Source organism: Sebastes umbrosus, chromosome 12 (genome assembly GCF_015220745.1).
Source record: "Sebastes umbrosus isolate fSebUmb1 chromosome 12, fSebUmb1.pri, whole genome shotgun sequence".
NCBI classification, from domain to species: Eukaryota; Metazoa; Chordata; class Actinopteri; order Perciformes; family Sebastidae; genus Sebastes; species Sebastes umbrosus.
In genome coordinates, this window is record NC_051280.1 from 30,237,680 (window position 1) to 30,257,244 (window position 19,565).

Here is a 19,565-nt window from a genome sequence, read left to right on the forward strand (position 1 = left end):
GCAAACTTGGTGCCCTAGGCAGGATTTTAGCTGGTGCCCCTTCTGCATCACAGCCAATTCCACCACCAATCATTGTGTTCATACACTCAAACAGAAACTGCATAGCTTTATGTCTTTGAGATTAAGCTATGCCTATTTAGTTGGCTACGTACTGTATTTATGTTGTTCTTGGCTTTTGTGTAATATTTAAAAATAATAGTATTTAATTCCCTCATTTGGGGCGCCCATGGATGGATTGCACCCCTAGCAGTCGCTTGTACTGCCTATACCTAGGGCCGGCTCTGGCCCCACGGCCAGCCAGCAGGTTCGAACCCAAATTAATCCAGAAATCTTGCTGTGAGGCTACAGATGTGCTAAATGTGCTAACTTACACTGCTATCACTGTACTGCCCGACCTCGTCTCCAGCTTCAACTTCTCCATGCTGTGGACAACACTGACCCAAAAGAACGAGATTGCCAATTGAGCGTCGCTTCTGTCAGTATAGAGAGGTCTTGTGTCGTGGCTTACTGAAACTGCACTGTACATGTAATTCATGTGACGTGTATTCCATGCTGTTATGCTCCACTACAGCCACATGGTGTGTTACCCAAGAGCAGAGCCGTCCTGTCAAGTCAAACTGTGTAGTCTATATTTCGTCTTGACGTCAGGCAGGACACTGTAAAGCTGAGCATACACTGTACGATTTTAGCCCGTTTCTGGCCCGGATTTTGAGCCGCACGACTCATTTTAGAGTCGGACCAAATTTCAGCTTCATCGGGCGTCGTTTGCCGAGCAGCGTACAGCGGGGACTGAGGACTGAACAACTCTTCCCTGACCGGCCTTCAGACAGTTGGACGAAATTTTGGTCGACCGACCACAGGCACTCGCGCAGTTGAAGCAGAGCCACGAGCCGATTCCCCAACGTCAGCGCCTTATTTCTCCTCTTTTTACAGTAATCAGAGCCTAGCTATCAAGATAATAGTGTACAATAAATATAGCTGGTAAAAAACTTCTCTCTGCAACATGTACAAGCCATGCTGTCCTGCTTAAGTTGCTATGCTTGGTAGCAAACATCTGATTTGTTGATCTATTTAAAGGTCATCATGGTTGTATTCACTTTGCGAATACTGTTACTGCGAATGCCTCCCCATTCAGTCCTTCAACTGGTTTAGTCACGTTCTGTTTGTAAGCACCTGGATGATCTTTATTTTTCAGTTGATTCCCAGTGGGGGGTTATTTGCAATATGTTATGTATTAGTTGCTTGAGCAGAAGTGGTTTAAATTTCACAAACTAGGTGTTGCATACCGTCACCAGGTGCTAATTGGCTGTCAGATCACTCTTCCCTTAACGATAGAAGTGTTAAATTGTTGGGTGATACCTGTAAATTAACACTTGGCTCATTGCGACATGCTCAGCACAGCCAGGCTTTAGGTCTATTCTATAAAGGAGGCTGGTCAAACAAGCTACATGTGGATGGCATCCTGTCAGCAGCCACTTAAGGCACTTAAGTCACTGTCTCGACATCCTGCATGCTATGAGCCGATGAAAACAGCTGACACAGATGGACCGACTTCAAAGAAATGAAATACTGAGTGATGAAAATTACAATTTGTCTGCAGCCGGATTCTATCACATACACATCAGCTGTTCAAGAGCAGTTGTCTCAAACATTAACACTCAAACAAATGTGTACTCCAATCCATCAATTGTAAAGTAGCATGCATGTGTGTGATCAAATTTGCCAAATTATGTTGGATATTGCCGTTGTAAATCACCAGAGGTCCCCAAAGTCACCATGCTATTGCAAGTCACAAGTCTCAAGTCTTAGGGTAACACTTCATTTTTTAAAGGTCCGTGAATTTCATGGTAATTAGGTGATAATTAGCAAGTAACCTATTTGAAATTTCTTTGGAATTACTGCCAGATTATCCCAATATTTACCTCAAAATTTATCAAAAATTACTTTATTATAAACATTATTAAAAAGGGTTAGGGTTAGGGGTTAGCCATGGCCAGGTGCAGCCATGTCGAGATCAAGTTGAGGGAATACCAAGCACCGCCTACCAACCAGAGCACAGCCAATAGGAACGCTCTCTCTCTCTGAAATGACCTGTGATTGGTCAAAGTCTCCCGTCACAGGCTTTTTAGATTTTCTAAAGCCTGAAAACGGAGCCATGAGGAGGTGCAGAAGTCTAGTTATCTCTCAGAATGCTTGAATTACAATATGCTGAAAGGTTATTATGGATTGTTTTGCCCATTGATGCCAAAGATATACTGCCTACCACTGCTTTAAGTGCATGTTTTATACATTAAAGCACCTTTTTCAGTTCAAATTATAGTAAAGTCCACTCCTAGACAGTGAGTTCTCTATCCATAGAAAGCTGCACCATTGTTCTCTCATCATTTTGGTATTAAGAACGTGTGCAGTTTATTAATACTCCGGGTGTGATGGATATTAATAAACCTTTTATTTGATACATCGCCTGACCTCCACTCCCTTTCCGTTGCATGACAGGCCACACAAACTGTGTTTACCGGCCACACCATCGGTGGCGTTATCAGCCTGATAGCAGCAGGGAAGATAAGAGCTCACTTTTACAAGAACTGAATTTAACCATGCACAGAAGACGAGTCATGGAGGAAAAAATAGCCACCAGGACTAGACAAACAACTTGAAGTGTTATTCCTGTTTATTCTCTCAGTCATGATTTGGCTGGTATATTCTTAAACAGGTTTTATAATAAGGTATTTATAAGGTTTTATAATGTCAGGACACTGTATGAATATTGTTAAACATCTCCATGAACAACTGTTTTTAATCATCCTTGGAGTTAATTGCTTTTATATTGCAAGAGGTATAGCTTTGATGCATGTGAGTGTCCCTATACTACCCAGCATTGATTTTGTAAGTGCAGTATAAAGCTGGGCATACTCGGTACGATTATAGCCTGTTTCTGGCCTGGATTTTGAGACACATGCGTTTTTTTCAGCGTACCATACTGTGACTTTTTTAGTTAAAAAAATGTTCGACATACTATATGACTTTTTCCTTTTTTCAACATACTATACTATAACTTTTTAATATTTTCGACATATTTTACTATGACTTAATTTTTCCGACATACTATACTATGACTTTTTTTCGACATATTTTACTATGACTTTTTATTTTTTTCGACATACTATGCTATGACTTTTTTTTATTTTTTCCGACATGCTATACAATTACTTTTTTTTTTACAAACCAATCTTTATTGACAACTGTGAACAGCCAGAACGGCCCGCAGGAGCAGATGTGCCGTGTTTTGTTTTCTATTTTACATGTAGTGTGAGCACATAAATCGTGAGCTTTGGCTTTCCACCGCAAACGATCTACTCATAGAGTAGGAGTAGGAAGTACACAACAATATTTCTAAATCGTACAGTGTTTGCCCATCTCAATAATTGCTCACTGTATTCTGTCATTAAAAACTAATTCATATGAATTCTATAACAAACATTCAGGCATATTTTTGTCTTTTTGTAGGAATGAACAGAAGGCCTCCGGCATGTCCATCCACGTCCTTCCTCGTTGGCTCTCTGCTTTGGAACATTTTCAGCAGCAGGACTGGGCAGAGCAGATCAGGCAGGCAGCTGTTTGTGTTTTCAGTCAGTGGAGGATTAGAGGTGTGATCCTACAGCTGACAGTCTCTCTGGATTCCTGGATGCCACACAGACACCAGGCCCTTTAATGGATCTGCACTGGGAGGAGCAGCACAGGGAGGGGTGAGTGTGTGGTACTACATCCTCCTTCATTTAACTGATATCAAAAATGCAATTCAGAGTGCCAAAGCAGAAACAATAGTTGAAGGACACTGAAGATCAAATTGACATATTATTAGCACTTTTAAAGCTAGGGTCGGTAATACTGAGAGACTAGTAAGAGTACACTTGATTTAAAAAAATAATAAAAATAAAGCAATAAAGATTTTTTATACCTCGACTTTTTAGGACTTTCTTCGACATACTATACTATGACTGTTTAGTTATTTATAGTATGCCAAAAAAATTCATGGAAAAAAGTCATAGTACAGTATGTCGAAAAATTTGATGAAACAAAGCCAGTATAGTATGTCAAAAACTTTAATGAAAAAATTCACAGTATAGTATGTCGAAAAATTTCATGGAAAAAAGTCATAATATAGTATTTCGAAATTTTTTATGAAAAAAGTCATAGATTATGTCGAAAACTTTTATGTGAAAAAGTCATAGTAAAGTATGTCGAAAAGATTTATGAAAAGAAATCATAGTATAGTATGTCGAAAGATTTCATGAAAAAAGTCAGTATAGTATGTGAAAAAATGCTATGAAAAAAAAGTCATAGTATGTCAAAAACTTTTATGAAAAAATTCGTAATACAGTATTTCGAAAAAATTGATGAAAAAAAGTCATAGTACAGTACATCGAAATATTTCATGAAAAAAAGTCATATTATAGTATGTCGAAAAACTTTTATGAAAAGATTCATAGGATAGTATGTCAAAAGATTTCATGGAAAAAAGTCATAATATAGTATGTCGGAAAATTTTATGAAAAAAAGTCATAGTAAAGTATTTCAAAAACTTTTATGAAAAAAGTCATAGTATAGTATGTCGAAAAAATTGATGGAAAAAAGTAATAATATTTATTTAAAGAGCGTTTTTCATAAAAATTAGTAAATATTGTCAGAAATAAAAACAACAATTACATAAAACACATGACATGAATTATACATCAAAAGCAGTTATAAAAAGGTGAGGTTTGATTTGTAATTCTAATGTGGACAGCTGGTGCAGTCTCGGATGATTTTGGGGAGTGAGTTCCAGAGGGACGGTATAGTTATGGAGAATGCTCTGTCGCTCCAGGTCCGGTGCTTGGTCCTGAGTGGTGGACACGGGATGTTGACATCCGAGGACCAGAGGCTGTGGGAAGGAATGTGTTGGTGGAGCAGGTCGGAGAGGTAGGAGGGGGCCTGGTTATGGAGGGATTTGTATTTCAGTCATAGTATAATATGTCGAACAATTTCATGAAAAAAAGTCATAGTATAGTATGTCAAAACATTTTACGAAAAAAAGTCATAGTATGTCGAACATTTTTATCAAAAAACACGAAAATACACACTTGAAGGACATCATACTGCTGTGACATATATCTATATATCTATATATATAACAGTCAGTGAGTTACACTGCAGACAGACAATTTTCAGAATTACCACTCATGACCAGAGGAAGGATTGTGGTAACTGGAGTGGGATAAGCTTGTGAGTTCTTGGGTTCACATGTAATGAGTGAGTACAATGCAGTCCAATACATACAGTCACTTTTACATGTCATTAGTAACAATATATTACTTTATCACCTACTTTAAAGGTTACGTCAGTTTGGCTGCGTGTTGTTTTTTCACTGTACTTCCTAGAGATGACTATTACTGTCCACGCTTACCAAAGTTGCAGACATTAAAGACAGCAAATTTTATTACAAAAAAATTAATTCCTAAAACAATGCGGAGCGAAGAGAAAGCCAAACATTTCTGGTTCCTAAAAGTATGCCCAGTTGGCAATTGGTTGCATTTGACAAGGATTAAAGCAGCACACACTTTCATGACATGATAATGTGGCATGCACCATGTGGTCTGGTTAGCAAAGCTGTTTGGACAACAACACTGATGCTAAACATAGATATTTAAATGTGTGTGTGAGAGAGAGTTTAATGCCCCACCTTGGCCACTGTAATCTTTCATGGATTTGTTGTGATGAATCACTATTGTGTTCTATAAAGCAGATAGAGCTACCGATTATCGCACTGTTAACTTGTATTAATGCTTCAAAGCAGAGTTTATCATCTGAGCTGCAGGATTTCTACAGGTGGGAATGAATCATCTAACTGTTCATGACTCTGCGAGCCATCGCCCCCTCTGTGTTGGGAGTAAACTGTGATGTCACAGTTGAGCCACACAGTGGCAGTGTTGTTTAAACTGAGGGGGGGCTGGGAATAATACACTAGAGCAGGGGTCTTCAACATTTTTCAAGCCAAGGACCCCCAAACTGATGGAGAGATGGAGCAGGGACCCCCTACTATATATATTGTTTAAAATTATGTTTTATATTAAACTGGGCCTAGTGCCATGTATAAATGTACCTTGTTATTGTGCATTCAATACTAAGCTATTCAAATAATACACAGGTTCATATATTCATGTTTTTATTTTAAACATGTGCAAGGTACAGTGAGTAGGGTGGCCATGCCACTGCCATTTATAAACATACCGTGTTAACTGATACCAATGCCAATATCAACAATGTCTGTCAATTGCATGATAATCATGCATACCAGCTATTCAAATTGACATTTTTATTTTAAACAAATGTGGAAACAAAAATGAGTGATGGCCTATTAGTGCCACTGCCATGCATAAACATACCTGTTATCTTGCATACAATACTGAGCTATTAAAATAATTGACAGATTCATGTTATATTAAACATACATGTAGTAGGGACAGTGAAATAAAAAAAATAAAAAAATACGAAAATTTTGCGACCCCCCCCTTGCAGTACCTCTGCGTCCCCCTAGGGGTCGTGGACCCCCTGTTGAAGACCTCTGCACTAGAGATCACATTGTGTCTGCTGTGATCTAAAGTTGGATTTATAGATGTTGTGTCACTTCTACTGCATCTGAGCACATAATGAGTGGTGCTACCTGGGGTTTAGATGTTTTAAGTATTTCTCCATCATCACTTAATAAAAGTAGTGGTGGTCTAAAAATAACTACCTTGGTTGTATAGAGTACGTTGTGTATTGTTAGTTTTTGGGTGGTAATCTAGCACTTGGTGAGTATTGAAGCATTTGTACTTTGTTTGGGACTGGGCAGGGATTAGTTTTAATTTAAGGACACATATTGCTGTGCACTTTCAGTTATTAATTGTTGTATTGGAATGCATTGTGGTGTTCCCATTTACATACAGTATATGAAAAGAAAAAAATATTAGAAAACCCTTTCATACTTTTCCATAGTGCAGTCCTTCAGCCAACAAAATGATGATACATTTGAATGAACATTTCCCTGACACTGTAAAAACAGAAAGTGAACATGATCAGCTTCACATACTGTAAGTAGGATCTATTGCAGGGCTGATGTATTAGGTTACATTGCCTTGCAGAGGTGTTTCCATTTGCCTGGTCACTGTGTGATGAACATTGTTATTTATAGCTTTTATATGTGAAGTCTGGCTGCAGACTGAGTGAGTCAGTGGAGACAAATTCAATTATTTTTATATAGCGTCAAATCATAACGGCAGTTACCTCAAGACGCTTCTCATATAGAGTAGGGGCCTGTACTACGAAGCAGGATTTGGGGTTAACAAGGTAACTTCAGGGTTAACCCTTCAGGGTTTTCCGTCCCACGACGGTGGTTCACTTCTTACCGGGGTAGATCGCCATGGTAACTGATGCTGAACACCTAACCTGCTCCGGAGCAGGTTATGTTCCAGATAAGAGATCAACTCGTATAAAAGCACCTCCTATTGACCAATCAGAGCTCGATGTGCGGACCGTATGGTAATATTACACAAATACGAAGAAGATAAAGTGATAATCCAGGGTAAAAACAACACAGTTTAAACTGGCAAATGCAGAAAGGACAACAGGCTGTATGCTGTGGGTGCTTACTGCCTTGAATTATGTCTTTATATATATTTTTTTACTTGCTCTCAAGTCCGTTTCTCACCGCCAGAGTCGGGGACGCAACTGAAAGAACTCATACACGCTTCTCCTTACTAAAGGGCATAATGAAGTGTGATCTATTCATCCATTATATTCTGAAAGTTTTCTATAATATCACTGCCCCATCTAGACGATTATATCCGACTTTTGAGTGTTCTGTTAAATTAATAAGTCTGTTAATTTACGCAGTCACATATCGGGAGTTTCTTCTTTTGCCAGCTGTCCTTCCTGCATTTGTCAGCTTCAACTGTGTTACTTTTAGTCTGGATTGTGTGTTTAACTAATATTATAGTTTGCTCTTCATTTGTAAAATGTGCCGCTGTGCTGACTTGTCCATGTTTGTGATTGGTCAGATGCTGCAAACACCGCCTCTTTCATGTGAACGTGCTCATAACACGATAGAGAAACCCTGGATTGACTTACCGAGTTGATAACCAGCTTCGTAGGACCGCCTGGCGGGATCTCGGTTGTTCAGGTTAGTTAAGACAGATAACGAGAAGGAACCCCGGGTATGTTGAACTCTCTTCGTAGTGCAGGCCTCTGGTCCAGGTGTAACCTTGATCCATGGAAACCTGCGAGACGAGAAAGCACAAAGACTCCAGGGAAGAAATTAAGTTAGTTACATACATGAATTGGACAAGAATGCATCCAGATGGAGAGGAGAGGAGCTCAGTGTATCACAGGAAGTCCCCCAGCAGTCTAGGCCTATAGCAGCGTAACTAAGGGCTGGTCCAAGGCAGCCTGAGCCAGCCCTAACTATAAGCGTTATCAAAGAGGAAAGTCTTAAATGTGGAGAGGGCGTCTGCCTCCCAGATGAAATGGATAGACCTTTTAAACACCTGAGGATCACTTATAGCAGTACAAGATCATTAGAAGTCCAGTGCAAGCAAGTAGTGCGGTTTCCTGTAATCTCTAGATCACCATTCCCAAAAAAGTAATCTAGTTTGTGATTGTTAATTAGAGATTTGGGCCAAAAAATAAATCTAAAACAGAGGGTAATAGTGTCCTCCTGGCATTTATATTACTTAGAGGTGATGTAACAAATGTAGTGGTTCGTGGATCGCATGCTGTCTGTAACTTGACTAGACTGTTCTGTACGCAGTTGGAAATAGAGTTGGGAGACATTTAACACGTCAAAAAACAGGTCAACCGTTATTTCTGGACAGACTACGGGCAGGTACAAAACAGAAACGGTCAGATGAGGACAGGAGAGTTCGGACAAAGTAGAAGAAGACAAAGTCCAGCAAGGGACAGAGGAAGAGTATAGTCAGAAATAAAGAGATGTGTGCACCAAATGAGAAGGAACCAGCGTAATGTTGAATTGTTGAAGAAACGTAATGACAGTAGGTGATATTTGAGAGAGAGAGGGCAGAGAAAGGGCAGTAAATGTGGACTGTGACTGACAGAGACAGACTGCTGCAACAGCTGAGTCTCAGCCCAGATACAGGGCAAACGTTATTGCTATTAATACATGTGAAAACACACCCACACACACCCACCCACACCCACCCACACACACACACACACACGCCAACAAACACACACACACACCAACAAACACACACACACACAATTGGACGTATTGCATCTAATTTCACATCATAACGTAATGTTGACACGTATTGCAAGACTTTCTGTAACACTGTTTCTGTTGGCGCTGCTCAGCTTATACTCTCCAGCCTCTGACTCTGCTGGTGATCAAGATGAATTAGTCAGTAAACCGATATCCATATTAACGCCAAGGAACCCATGTCTTTGGTTCAACCTCTCCGTACCCTTCTCAGTAGGAGCAATGTGACACCTTCAAGGCCCAGGAGGCGTATGACAGGGTGAGAACATACAGTTGGGAGAGACGGGTGGGCGTGAGCGACACACAAGAGAAGAGAAGTCACATTTACTGCGGAGATCGTTCGAACAGGGGAGGTTATTTCTCAAGCTACAACCATCGGACGTTCCTCGGCGTGGCAAAGCGGTGGCCATCGCTGAGTGAATTGCATTTCTGCAGAAAGGATCCAGAAGTGGCAATCAGTGACAATCTCTGCATGACAAGAAGAAACCGGGAAGGAGACGCATCGCAAACCTGCTAACAAGGTCAGAGAAGACCGGAGCTCAACTCGCCTTTCTGCAGCCGCAAGAAAAAAACATAGATGTAGCTTAAAACTATTGTGCATTGAAGCTACTAGCAGATACATTATACTGTACTGAGTCAGGAGGAGGAGTGCCGATTGGATTGAAGAATTTCATGGTTGGGTTTCACAGTGTGGACTCTGTGGAATGCTAGAGGGGCCAGCTGTCGTTTCATTCATATACTTTACGCATGGATGCCGAGCACTAGCAGCTAACAACAGTGGACTGTTTTTACAACATAGCCAGCAATCTTTGGATTTCCAGATCTGAGTGAATCTTCCATAAATGCACCAATGGATCCGCTCTTGAAAAATATAATTCAGTTCGTATAGACTGATTGATTCCAACCAGGACTACTTAAGATGCTGAATTGTTCCGTTAAGCACCAACTAGTGTGTTTAAATGCATTCTAGACAGGATTACAGCGGATGCTATTAAGTCTGAGTTGGATTATCGACACACAAACACTCGGCTGCATTTAGAGCCAGCAGCAGCAGCAGTCCAGTTCCATACGGAAATATTAAGTTAAGTTGTCAGAGGTTTTGGTTCTGGGTCCAAGATGTTCCTCAACACGGTGCTGGTGGTCCTGACGGACCTGGCGGCCCGGTTCATGGGTAACACAGTTTTCCGGAAGCACTTCCACCTGTTGCTGTCGGTGGTGGTGATGTTCGGCCCGGCGCTGAGCCTCTGGGTCTCGCAGCACAGCGTCTTCGCCAAGAGAAGCCACTTCCTCTACAGGTGAGGCTGCTTCCTGTTTACTTCCTGATTGCTTGTCTTCTTTGAACCAAACTGCAGTTTTCTGGACAATATTCGTCATCGTTTTGTGTTGTTAATTGATTTCCAATAATAAATATATACATACATTTGCATAATTAACTTCTAAAACCGTTCCCATGTCTCCTCTCCTTCCTCAGGATGTTCTTGCGCTCTGGTTGGGGCTGGACCTGCGTCTTTGTCGGCTCCTTCGTCTTCCTCCTCTCCTTCTCCATCCGTCGCTCCCTCTCCCTCTCCATCCGTCACCTCTCCCGGCTCGGGGTGGCCGGCGGCTTGTGGCTCGGTTTCTGTAAACTCCTGGACATTCTGGAGAACGCCACCGGAAGCTGCTACGAACCTTTACTCAGCGGCCCGGAGGTCACCAACGGGCAGCCTCTGTTGGTGTTGCGAGAAGGGGAGACCAAGTACGGGTGCCTCAGGAACGGGATGCTGTGGAGGGGGTATGAAGTTTCAGAAGACGTCTTCCTCCTCTGTCTGTGCTGCCTGCTGCTGGCCGAGGAAACGGCGGTGTTCGGCCCTTATCTGAGCCTGGGGGGGATCTCGGACGCCCCTCTGAGGATCCTCTTCCTGTTCTGTGTCCTCCTGCTCTGGCTCTGGATCTTTCTGCTGCTCTGTCTCTTAGCTTACTTCCCTGCGTTCCCCACTCAGCTGCTAGGGGGCGCTCTGGGGTGTCTGAGCTGGAGGGGACTGTACCAGGGATGGTATCGCCTCGGGCCCAGCTGGTACTGCCCCGGGAGGCCTGGACTGGGACTGCTCAACACCAAGAACAACGGTATTGAAGCAGAGGACGCACAACTGAGCCATGATCACTGCAATTAACTGGAAAAAAAGATTTTAACACTGAAACAAAGATGAATTGAATCATGAGCTCTAGGTGGTTGCTTGGAAATGACTGAGACGACCTGTCCATTTGTGTTTGTTGTCCTCTTTTAACAGTAAGACAAAAAACTCCTGTTGAAACTGGAACAAATGAATGGATGAAGTGGGCTTCAACAAATGTATCTGTATATCTCTATATGCATCATCATTCATACCAATGCATCAAATACATGCTGTAATTACCAAAACGCTTGTGACATCCTAACAAGTCTCACAGTAGATGACGGGAGAGTCTCCACAAGACAGGAATTCAGGACGAGACAATTGCCATTTAGATACAAGATGGAAATGTTTTGAGAAACCCAGACTTTACTGAACCACAGCTTGTTTGCAATGCAGAGAAAAAAATACATTATGAAATGTTTTTGATGGATATGTGACATGCTAATCAACAACTAAATCAATTCAATACTGTATTGACACGTTGCCCGTTGACACGATGGACTAGTAGTATGGTTGACAGATGCTATCAAACATCCATGTGTTTCTCTATCAGTGTCTTATTTTGCAGGAGTAACATGTTTGATTAAAAAAAAAAGCATCTGAAGAGAGAAGTAAAGACATCGGTTGAGTTCGGTTACACTTTTTCTCTCCGTTGTTCAGATGCATTGCTGTCACTTGTGTTCGAAGACCGAAAATGCATTTGCAAGATTAAAGGAATATTTCACCCACAAAATGACCATTTGTATATCATCATAATACTCACCGCGTGTTGGCCTTGAATTCTTGAAGAAAACTTCCCGCATGCCTCCACGGTGAACGGAGAATCCAAAAGGTGTCCAGCAGGTTAACAACAGCAAAACCATATCAAAAATCTGTTTATTAACTCTCACATTACTCGTGCAGTATAATCCAAGTCTCGTTTATCCAGTAGTATGCTCACTACTTCCCAAACACATGCATTTTATGCCAAAATCCATGGATGTATTATAAGAACTGGATACCAAGCTCCCCCAGGAAGAGAGCCGGGCTTTACATAGTGGCTAAACGGCGGTACTACAAGCTCCGGGTGCTTCACGTGACGCCATTGGGCCCACATAAGACTTCTTACATTACCCAATTTTTTTTTTGCGGTATATCAACTTCCCAGTACGAACTCTAAAATGCACTAATAGCCAAATCCAGAGTTATTTCCCTTCCTCTGTTCATGTGAATGGAACCCAGACCGAGGCTGGAGCGAGGGCTGGGAGGCGGAGTTAAAGGAAAGGCTACTGCTCCTGCTACATGGGCCCAATGGATGCGTTAGATCGCCGGATGATCCGGGTACTTTTATACTCGGAAGTCGAACCATTTTGTCGAGCTTCATGCGCCACTGAGCAACTTTCATAGGAATGAACGGGGCCCCGCCTCCAACGCTGTATCCAGTTCTCTTTATACATCCATGTCGGGAAAAAAAAGAGAGAAGACAATTCTCCTCCTAAATTTGTTTTATTGATAAAACGTCTCCACAAAGAAAATATATACAAAACAATCAGCCATCAGACAGCAGAAAATAAACGCTGCCTTGACATCTGATACAGCAAATCAGCCGTCAACCTCACAAAACCATTAGGGCGGTTTCACAGCGCTCAAAAGCACTGGGAGGTTGTACCATTCATCTATCATACAGAAAGACTTTGAGCTCCTTGTGTTGGAAAAACAGCGATAAATTACTGATTGATTACTGTCGGGTTACCTCGATGTCACCGTCTTTCCTTTCGTTCTTTTACTTCATCAGAAAAATTTAAACAAACGGAGGAAAATTCCTTCAATAAAAAAAATGAACAAAAAAGAGCGATGTCCTGTAGAAACAAGATTCATCATCGACTAAGAGGAAGTGTATGGCAAGTGACAATTAAGGCGTAGCTTGAACATCTGTCTTCAGGAGGCAAATTTTTAAAAGTCGAGGTCATATCCAATGAGCCAAGTTAGCTTTTGCTGGTGTCACCATTTCAACACGGATCAACAGAAGGGAAGGGACAGTGGAGTTTGTTCCTCCGTGAGATCTTTAAATGGTGAAATATTGACACGTGACATTCAGTTTCCGATGCTACAGCTACTGCGTTGCCAGTCAACAGCAGAGAAGACTACTTCATCCCACAGCTTAGAGCTCTGGTTTATAGAGGAATTCATACAAAATACACAGGTGCAACGTCACTGATTATTGAACGACCTTTTCTGAATATTACCAACATGGTAAACATTAAAATCAAGTGAATATTTGTGTGTACTTATTTGAGTGTTTTGAAGAGGAACAAGTACCTGTATCGGTGTGTACTCTGGAGCCTTTAGACAGGCTTAGGGAAGTACTGAGACCGAGCTGAAGCTGGCCCTTTTTTAAGGTGTCAACGTGGTGGATTATGGGGAGTACAAACTCATAAAAAAAATGAAATATTTACGGTTTAGGGAGGGATCAGGATATTTATCAGGAGAGGGAGGGGATGGGGGAGTTAACAGAGTCCATGGGTTCCCAGTGACAGCTCATCATGGCGTCGTAGAGTTCTTCGCTGCGCTGCATAAAATCTTTGTTCCACTGCTCCACGTCACATTCAGGGATGGGCTCTGGAAAACACCACCAAGCAATGATCAGTACACGTCCACCCATATGTGCTTATTTATATGAGCATGCAAACAAAAGTCAAAACAATATAGCACCGCAAATACTGTATAATACTTTACTAGCTGACAAGATAGTAATGGGCAGAGTCCCTTTAGGGAGAACGATGTAATTGGCAGCAGCAAAACGAGCTGCAATGGCAGTGAGCAGCGTCAATGTAACGATTGTTATTATAAGTGTCTGACAACATTATGGAAAGGCCCCTACAGAGAAATAAAACCTTTCTCTTCATTCGGTCTGTTTGTTTTTGTGTCCAAGTCCCGCTCAAGGAGAAGTCTCGTTGTGAAATCTGAATATGAGCGACCACTGAATTCAAAGACCTCTGCCACCGTTGTCTTCAGGCAACACGTCACCTCGCCAGATTTCAGAAGGAGACTTCTCCTTGAGTGAAACTCGTTCCATAATGTCAGACACTTATAGTAACAATCAGAGCCTGTCATGGCGAAAACAAGCACTTTTAGAGGAGGTAAATGGCGGTGCCAGCTTGCCCCGATAGCGCAATATAGCAGCCTGTGAGCAGCTGCCGTCTACAGCGCTCTCCCTCAATACTGGACCAATTCCATTTCACAGGTCTAGGTTGGTAACACAAGAATGTGTCTAGTAATATAACAGGCTGACAGCAGATCCTGTATGATAATAGGGGAACACAAAAACAAAAGAAGAGCATTTTCATGATAAAAAGGGTCTTACCTTCTACATTATCTTCATCTACATCAGCACCCTCCTCATGGCCCTGCTGGGGAAGACGTTACACACTGAGAATTATGTGTGAAACACTGAATGTGTACATGTACATGAATGAAAAATCATGTTACAAGACCAAAAAGATATACATCCAAGTCTGGAAATACACAAAAGTTGTAATAAACACCTCGATATTTGTTGTACAAACTGTTGTGTTAAAGGATGATTTTAAAAATGTGCACAGTTCACAGCAACAACAGACAGTGAAAATGATCTTTTGACAGTATATTGACATCAAGGGGTCAGGGTCAGATAACCCTGGTCCAACCCTGGTCATTAGTGTGAAAGGGGTAGAAGTATTTCCCTCACCTCTGCAGCTCCCGTCATGTCAGTGGGTGGCATCCCCATGGGAGGTGGTGGCATCGCGTGGCCCGGTGGGGGGTATCCGTAGGGCGCATAGTTATAGTTGTAGCCACTGTTATAGCCACTGTTGTAGCCGCCGGTGTAGCCGCCGCTGTTGTAGCCGCTGTACTGGTCGTAGCCCCCCCACTGAGAGTAGTAACCCCCCTGACCTCCGCTGCCCTGGTTGCCGTAGTAACTGGACTGGGACGGGCTGTAGTTGCTATGGTAATTCTGGCCCTGGCCCCCGTGGTAGTTGCTCATCTTCTGGCTGCAACACAAGAAATACAACAAAGCATTCGTTAACGTTTGAAGGGAACTCGGTGAAGCTCAGTTATTTGATTCAAGATATATAATTCACAACACATTTTAAACTTGTATGTGTCTCGGTGCAGAACACCAAGCTACTTGAACAACAATCACAGAATCACAGCGCTGCAACAGATACTATAATAATCTCTTTGTCACTAGGTGTATTTACTTGTTGTGATGGAGATGAATTCAATCATGGGAGAACACGTGCAGTTTTAATATGTTCCATCATATTTCCTTGTCAGCGTCTTACCTCTTTGCCACAGCAATACTGAGTCTGAGCGGCTTTCCCCCCAGCATCGTACCCTGGCACTCCTCGATCGCCTTCTTCTGCTCGCCCTCCTCCCCAAACTTGACGAAGCCGTAGCCTCTGCAGGTCAAACGAGAGTCACACCTCCTCTCCACAACAACACACACTCCATTACTTGGCGTTTAATAGCCACTTATAATAATGAGAAAACAGAATATAATGGGTATTATTATGGTAGAACTGAAACTTGTTGTTTTACTTTTAACATGAGGTAGCATCACTTGAATTGTGAGTTGCTCTTGCTTAGCCTATATGGGGAAAACAATAGTTTTAGCATAAGAAGGCAAGTCAACATTTCTTCAGCCCTTTTTTTTCGAAAATAGATGAAGATGCACTGGTGGTCAACGTCCATAGCACTGCTTTTTAAATCTTTACAACACAGAAACCAGGAAACAGTTTTATATTATTGTATATTTCTTACAATAATAATCAGACTATTATATACAACACATCAAGGAAATAATATGTAGTTCAAGAAAATCATCTGATGCCAAACTGAATACTTTTTTAACATTTCTGAAGCCGTGTCGCTGTCCGGTCCACCTCTGTGAGCTCACATACCTGGAGTACCCATACTGGTCAGTGACTACTTTGGCTCCCTTGCAGGAAAGGTACTTCTTGAAAACTTGGTGCAGTTGGAAGTCGTCCACCTCGGAGGCCAAATCGCCCACAAACACTGAGAACTCCGGCCTGAGAGAAGGAAAAACATTGATCAAATATTTTGTACGCTTTACACAACAACTGTCAAGCATTAAAAGGGCAGCTGGGTTTGTGGGAAAGTTTACTATCATTCCTGTTTACTTAAATCGCATTTTTTGGTGATTGGATGGCGAGCACTTCTGTTGCGTAAACTGCTCAGAAACCCCCCTATTGTCAATCTAGCTAGGAAAGCCATTCATCCTCTGAATGCTCTAGGTCTCTAGTTTGTGACTGTAAAGTTTCATGAGGCTGTGATTATCCTAGAGGTCACCACAGGTCATTTTATACAGTGAGGTCAAATTTCAAAAAATGGTCTCACTACAATGAAATGTCTCCTATGGGGACTAACATCATCACACATGAATACAGTTGGACTCATTAGAGCTTTACTACTTAAATGTCGTCTGAAACAGTAACATGCAAAAGCTGAGTGTGAATGGTGTCTTACCCTGCCTCTGGCCGTTTACCGTAGGTCGCATAGTTTAGCTTAAACTTCCGGGGCTGCACGGGGAGAGAAAAAAACACACACACTGAGCCAACGTCAAACACCAGAGACGTGTAGTATAGCACTGATATTGCTGAAAAATAGAGAGTGGAGTTATTATGGTTGTTATTTGGGTTTACATACCTCCACCACCCAGACCAGCCTTTAGCCCATTCCTCAGTTAGTTCCTACCAGAGACTCTATTCACCAGCTTCAAACAAAGTACATTCATGTACAAGCAGCCTCTCAGCCACCTTCAGCAGCGGATACAGGCCGGCGGACAGGGGAGCCCAGTAGCTTGGCCGGCTCACAGGGGCCAGCAGCGTTTCTAATTCAGTAGCAAGCAGCTAAAGCTCACAACTCTACATACCACTTGAGACTTAGAACATTTTCAAGCTGGCATGACTTTTTGGTATTTAGCAATGCTTCTATGTAAACGTTTTGTTTAAATTCACTGGGGAAACACAATATAGTGGTAGTGAAATTAACACAAACAGAAAATCGAGCAGATCTGTTGTATTAACAACGATCTGGTGTGTTTACGGAGCAAAATTACAACCTTGTATTATAATCGACTCATCAAAATTCAATACTATTTAGTTACTGGTATAAAAGGAGGACCAAGACTAGTGGAGCTCCGCCATCCACAGTCACATCAACAATTAAATACTGCTTGATAACATAAGTCTAATACTGGGAAAAAAAGGAAGGCAGTATTAAATTGTCAATAGTATAGTATGTATATTTGTGGAGAAACAATAATTATATATATTGCAGTAAGGATTGCATGAAAGATAATATGAGTAAGTATTTTTGAAATTACACCGTAGAACTGACCGGGTTTGATCCGGGAACCAGTTTTCCGTTCAGTCGTTGGACGCAGCGGTCGACACTCGCTTCATCTGCCAGCTCCACAAAGCAGTATCCTGCTGAACCACTGCACAGGAAAACAGGAGTGTTAGGGACAGAGAGAGAAAACAGTTTCTATAAAAGCAATATAACAGCATTACAACAACAGTATAAACGGCACACAGATTATTTAGCCATCAACCCCACTGTCACATTTTGGTTAAGGGTGGGCGATAGGCTAACAGCACTCGGTGGAAACACTTGGAGGGCTTCCTGGCTTAAGCCAAAGCTGTCCACCTCAAGAGTCTCCGCTTTACAGTGATACCCAATTTATGTAATTCTAAAACTGTTTAGGGACCCCAGTATGCAGAAAAATTAAAATACACCATTTTAGAATATCAGAAAATAACACATTTATACTGCATTCAAACAACTGCATGTTTTTTGTCTAAAACTGCATGTGATTAGCATAAAGTGGGCATGTCTGTAAAGGGGAGACTCGTGGGTACCCATACAACCCGTTTTCATTCACATATATTGAGGTCAGAGGTCAAGGGACACCTGTGAAAATGGCCATGCCAGTTTTTCCTCACCAAACTTTAGCGTAATTTGGAGCGTTACTGAGCCTCCTTCCCGATAAGCTAGTATGACATATAGTATAATTGGTTGTTACCAATGGATTCCCTAGGTTTTCTAGTTTCATATGATATCATCTAACTTCACTCTAGCTCTAAAACTGAACCTGCTAAAGCCTCTGAAAGACAGTAAAGTTGTATAAGGTGCTCTGTATATCCTACCCTGTTATCCTGTGAGTGATGATCTTGACTCCAAAGGGCGATTCTCCCATAGCGCTAAATGCCTGCTTGATGAAGTTCTCATCCATGTATGGGTCCAACTAAAAAAGAAGAAATTTAACATGCATCACATTCACTTTTAGCGAACAACAAAAGTTCATAATAGTACAGAAGTATGCATACATCTTTGTAAACTGTATAAAACAAGTATGACATTATTACAACGCCAGCATGGTCTTTTCTAATGCTGGTAGATGCTACACAATCAGCTATGAAGTGCTTTAGCAAAAATGCTTGGGACAAATTACAGCTCATCTCTTTTAGAATATCTTTTCCATTGTAGACATTTTATATTGTAATTAATAACATTAATGATGGCTCTGTTCCATTTAGATGTCCCAAAGGCCATACGAGAGAGCGGGTGTTATGTTGAAGTCTGTTCCCCTGTCAAATAATGTTTCCCTCCTTATGGTCAGGGATCAGAGCTGCCAAGTCCACCTATTATAAGTGACTTTGGGTTTGTTTTCCTGAAAAGTCGCTTACAAACATTGGTAGTTGCAGGTCGCGTTTTTTGGGCTTGTTTCCAAATGTAGTTGCTTATTTGAGCTCCTGTCTCTCTCTCCTTTATACCAGACTGGTTTTTCCTGTTGCAGGATCCGTACACATTCTCGATCTAATCTTCAATCTACAAACTAAAAATGGATGCAAAAAGGACATGAAACGTTCAACTAAAAATTTATAACAAAAAAATGTAAAGTTACAAGCAAAAAATATTAAGTTATAAGCAAAAAATGTAAAGTTGAAAGCTAAAAATGGATGCAAAAATGACATGAAACGTTCAACTTTATGATTATAACAAGAAATAAAGTTATAAGCTAAAAATGTAAAGTTATAAGATAAAAATGTAAAGTTGCAAGCTAAAAATGGATGCAAAAA

General features: G+C 41.4%; 2 protein-coding genes and 1 long non-coding RNA gene across 4 annotated transcripts in view; 1 reads left to right on the forward strand and 2 right to left on the reverse strand.

The window, feature by feature from the left end:
* Positions 1-4,659: 4,659 nt before the first annotated feature.
* On the reverse strand, positions 4,660-9,210 carry LOC119498235. The gene is made up of 3 exons (XR_005209094.1): positions 8,146-9,210; positions 7,005-7,069; positions 4,660-4,971 (listed from the first exon to the last, which is right to left on the reverse strand). It is a non-coding gene; the product is annotated as an uncharacterized LOC119498235 (long non-coding RNA).
* Positions 9,211-9,298: 88 nt separating this feature from the next.
* Positions 9,299-12,173, forward strand: fitm1l (fat storage inducing transmembrane protein 1, like). Its single transcript, XM_037786881.1, has 2 exons — positions 9,299-10,587; positions 10,764-12,173. The coding sequence occupies exons 1-2, from the start codon at positions 10,409-10,411 to the stop codon at positions 11,440-11,442; spliced, it is 858 nt and encodes a 285-aa protein (XP_037642809.1). The 5' UTR covers positions 9,299-10,408; the 3' UTR covers positions 11,443-12,173.
* Positions 12,174-12,911: 738 nt separating this feature from the next.
* The window catches only part of trnau1apb (tRNA selenocysteine 1 associated protein 1b), a 7,425-nt gene continuing 771 nt past the window's right edge, over positions 12,912-19,565 (reverse strand). Inside the window, exons 2-9 of one of the 2 annotated variants that reach the window (XM_037786879.1) lie at positions 18,633-18,730; positions 17,824-17,923; positions 16,951-17,003; positions 16,365-16,493; positions 15,747-15,863; positions 15,152-15,452; positions 14,789-14,831; positions 12,912-14,043 (exon numbers count right to left, since the gene is read on the reverse strand). In XM_037786879.1, the coding sequence (XP_037642807.1) occupies positions 13,907-14,043; positions 14,789-14,831; positions 15,152-15,452; positions 15,747-15,863; positions 16,365-16,493; positions 16,951-17,003; positions 17,824-17,923; positions 18,633-18,730 (978 nt within the window). In that variant the 3' untranslated portion in view covers positions 12,912-13,906. Of the gene's footprint in view, positions 14,044-14,788; positions 14,835-15,151; positions 15,453-15,746; positions 15,864-16,364; positions 16,494-16,950; positions 17,004-17,823; positions 17,924-18,632; positions 18,731-19,565 lie in introns of both variants that reach the window. The other variant, XM_037786878.1, reaches the window with a different exon arrangement.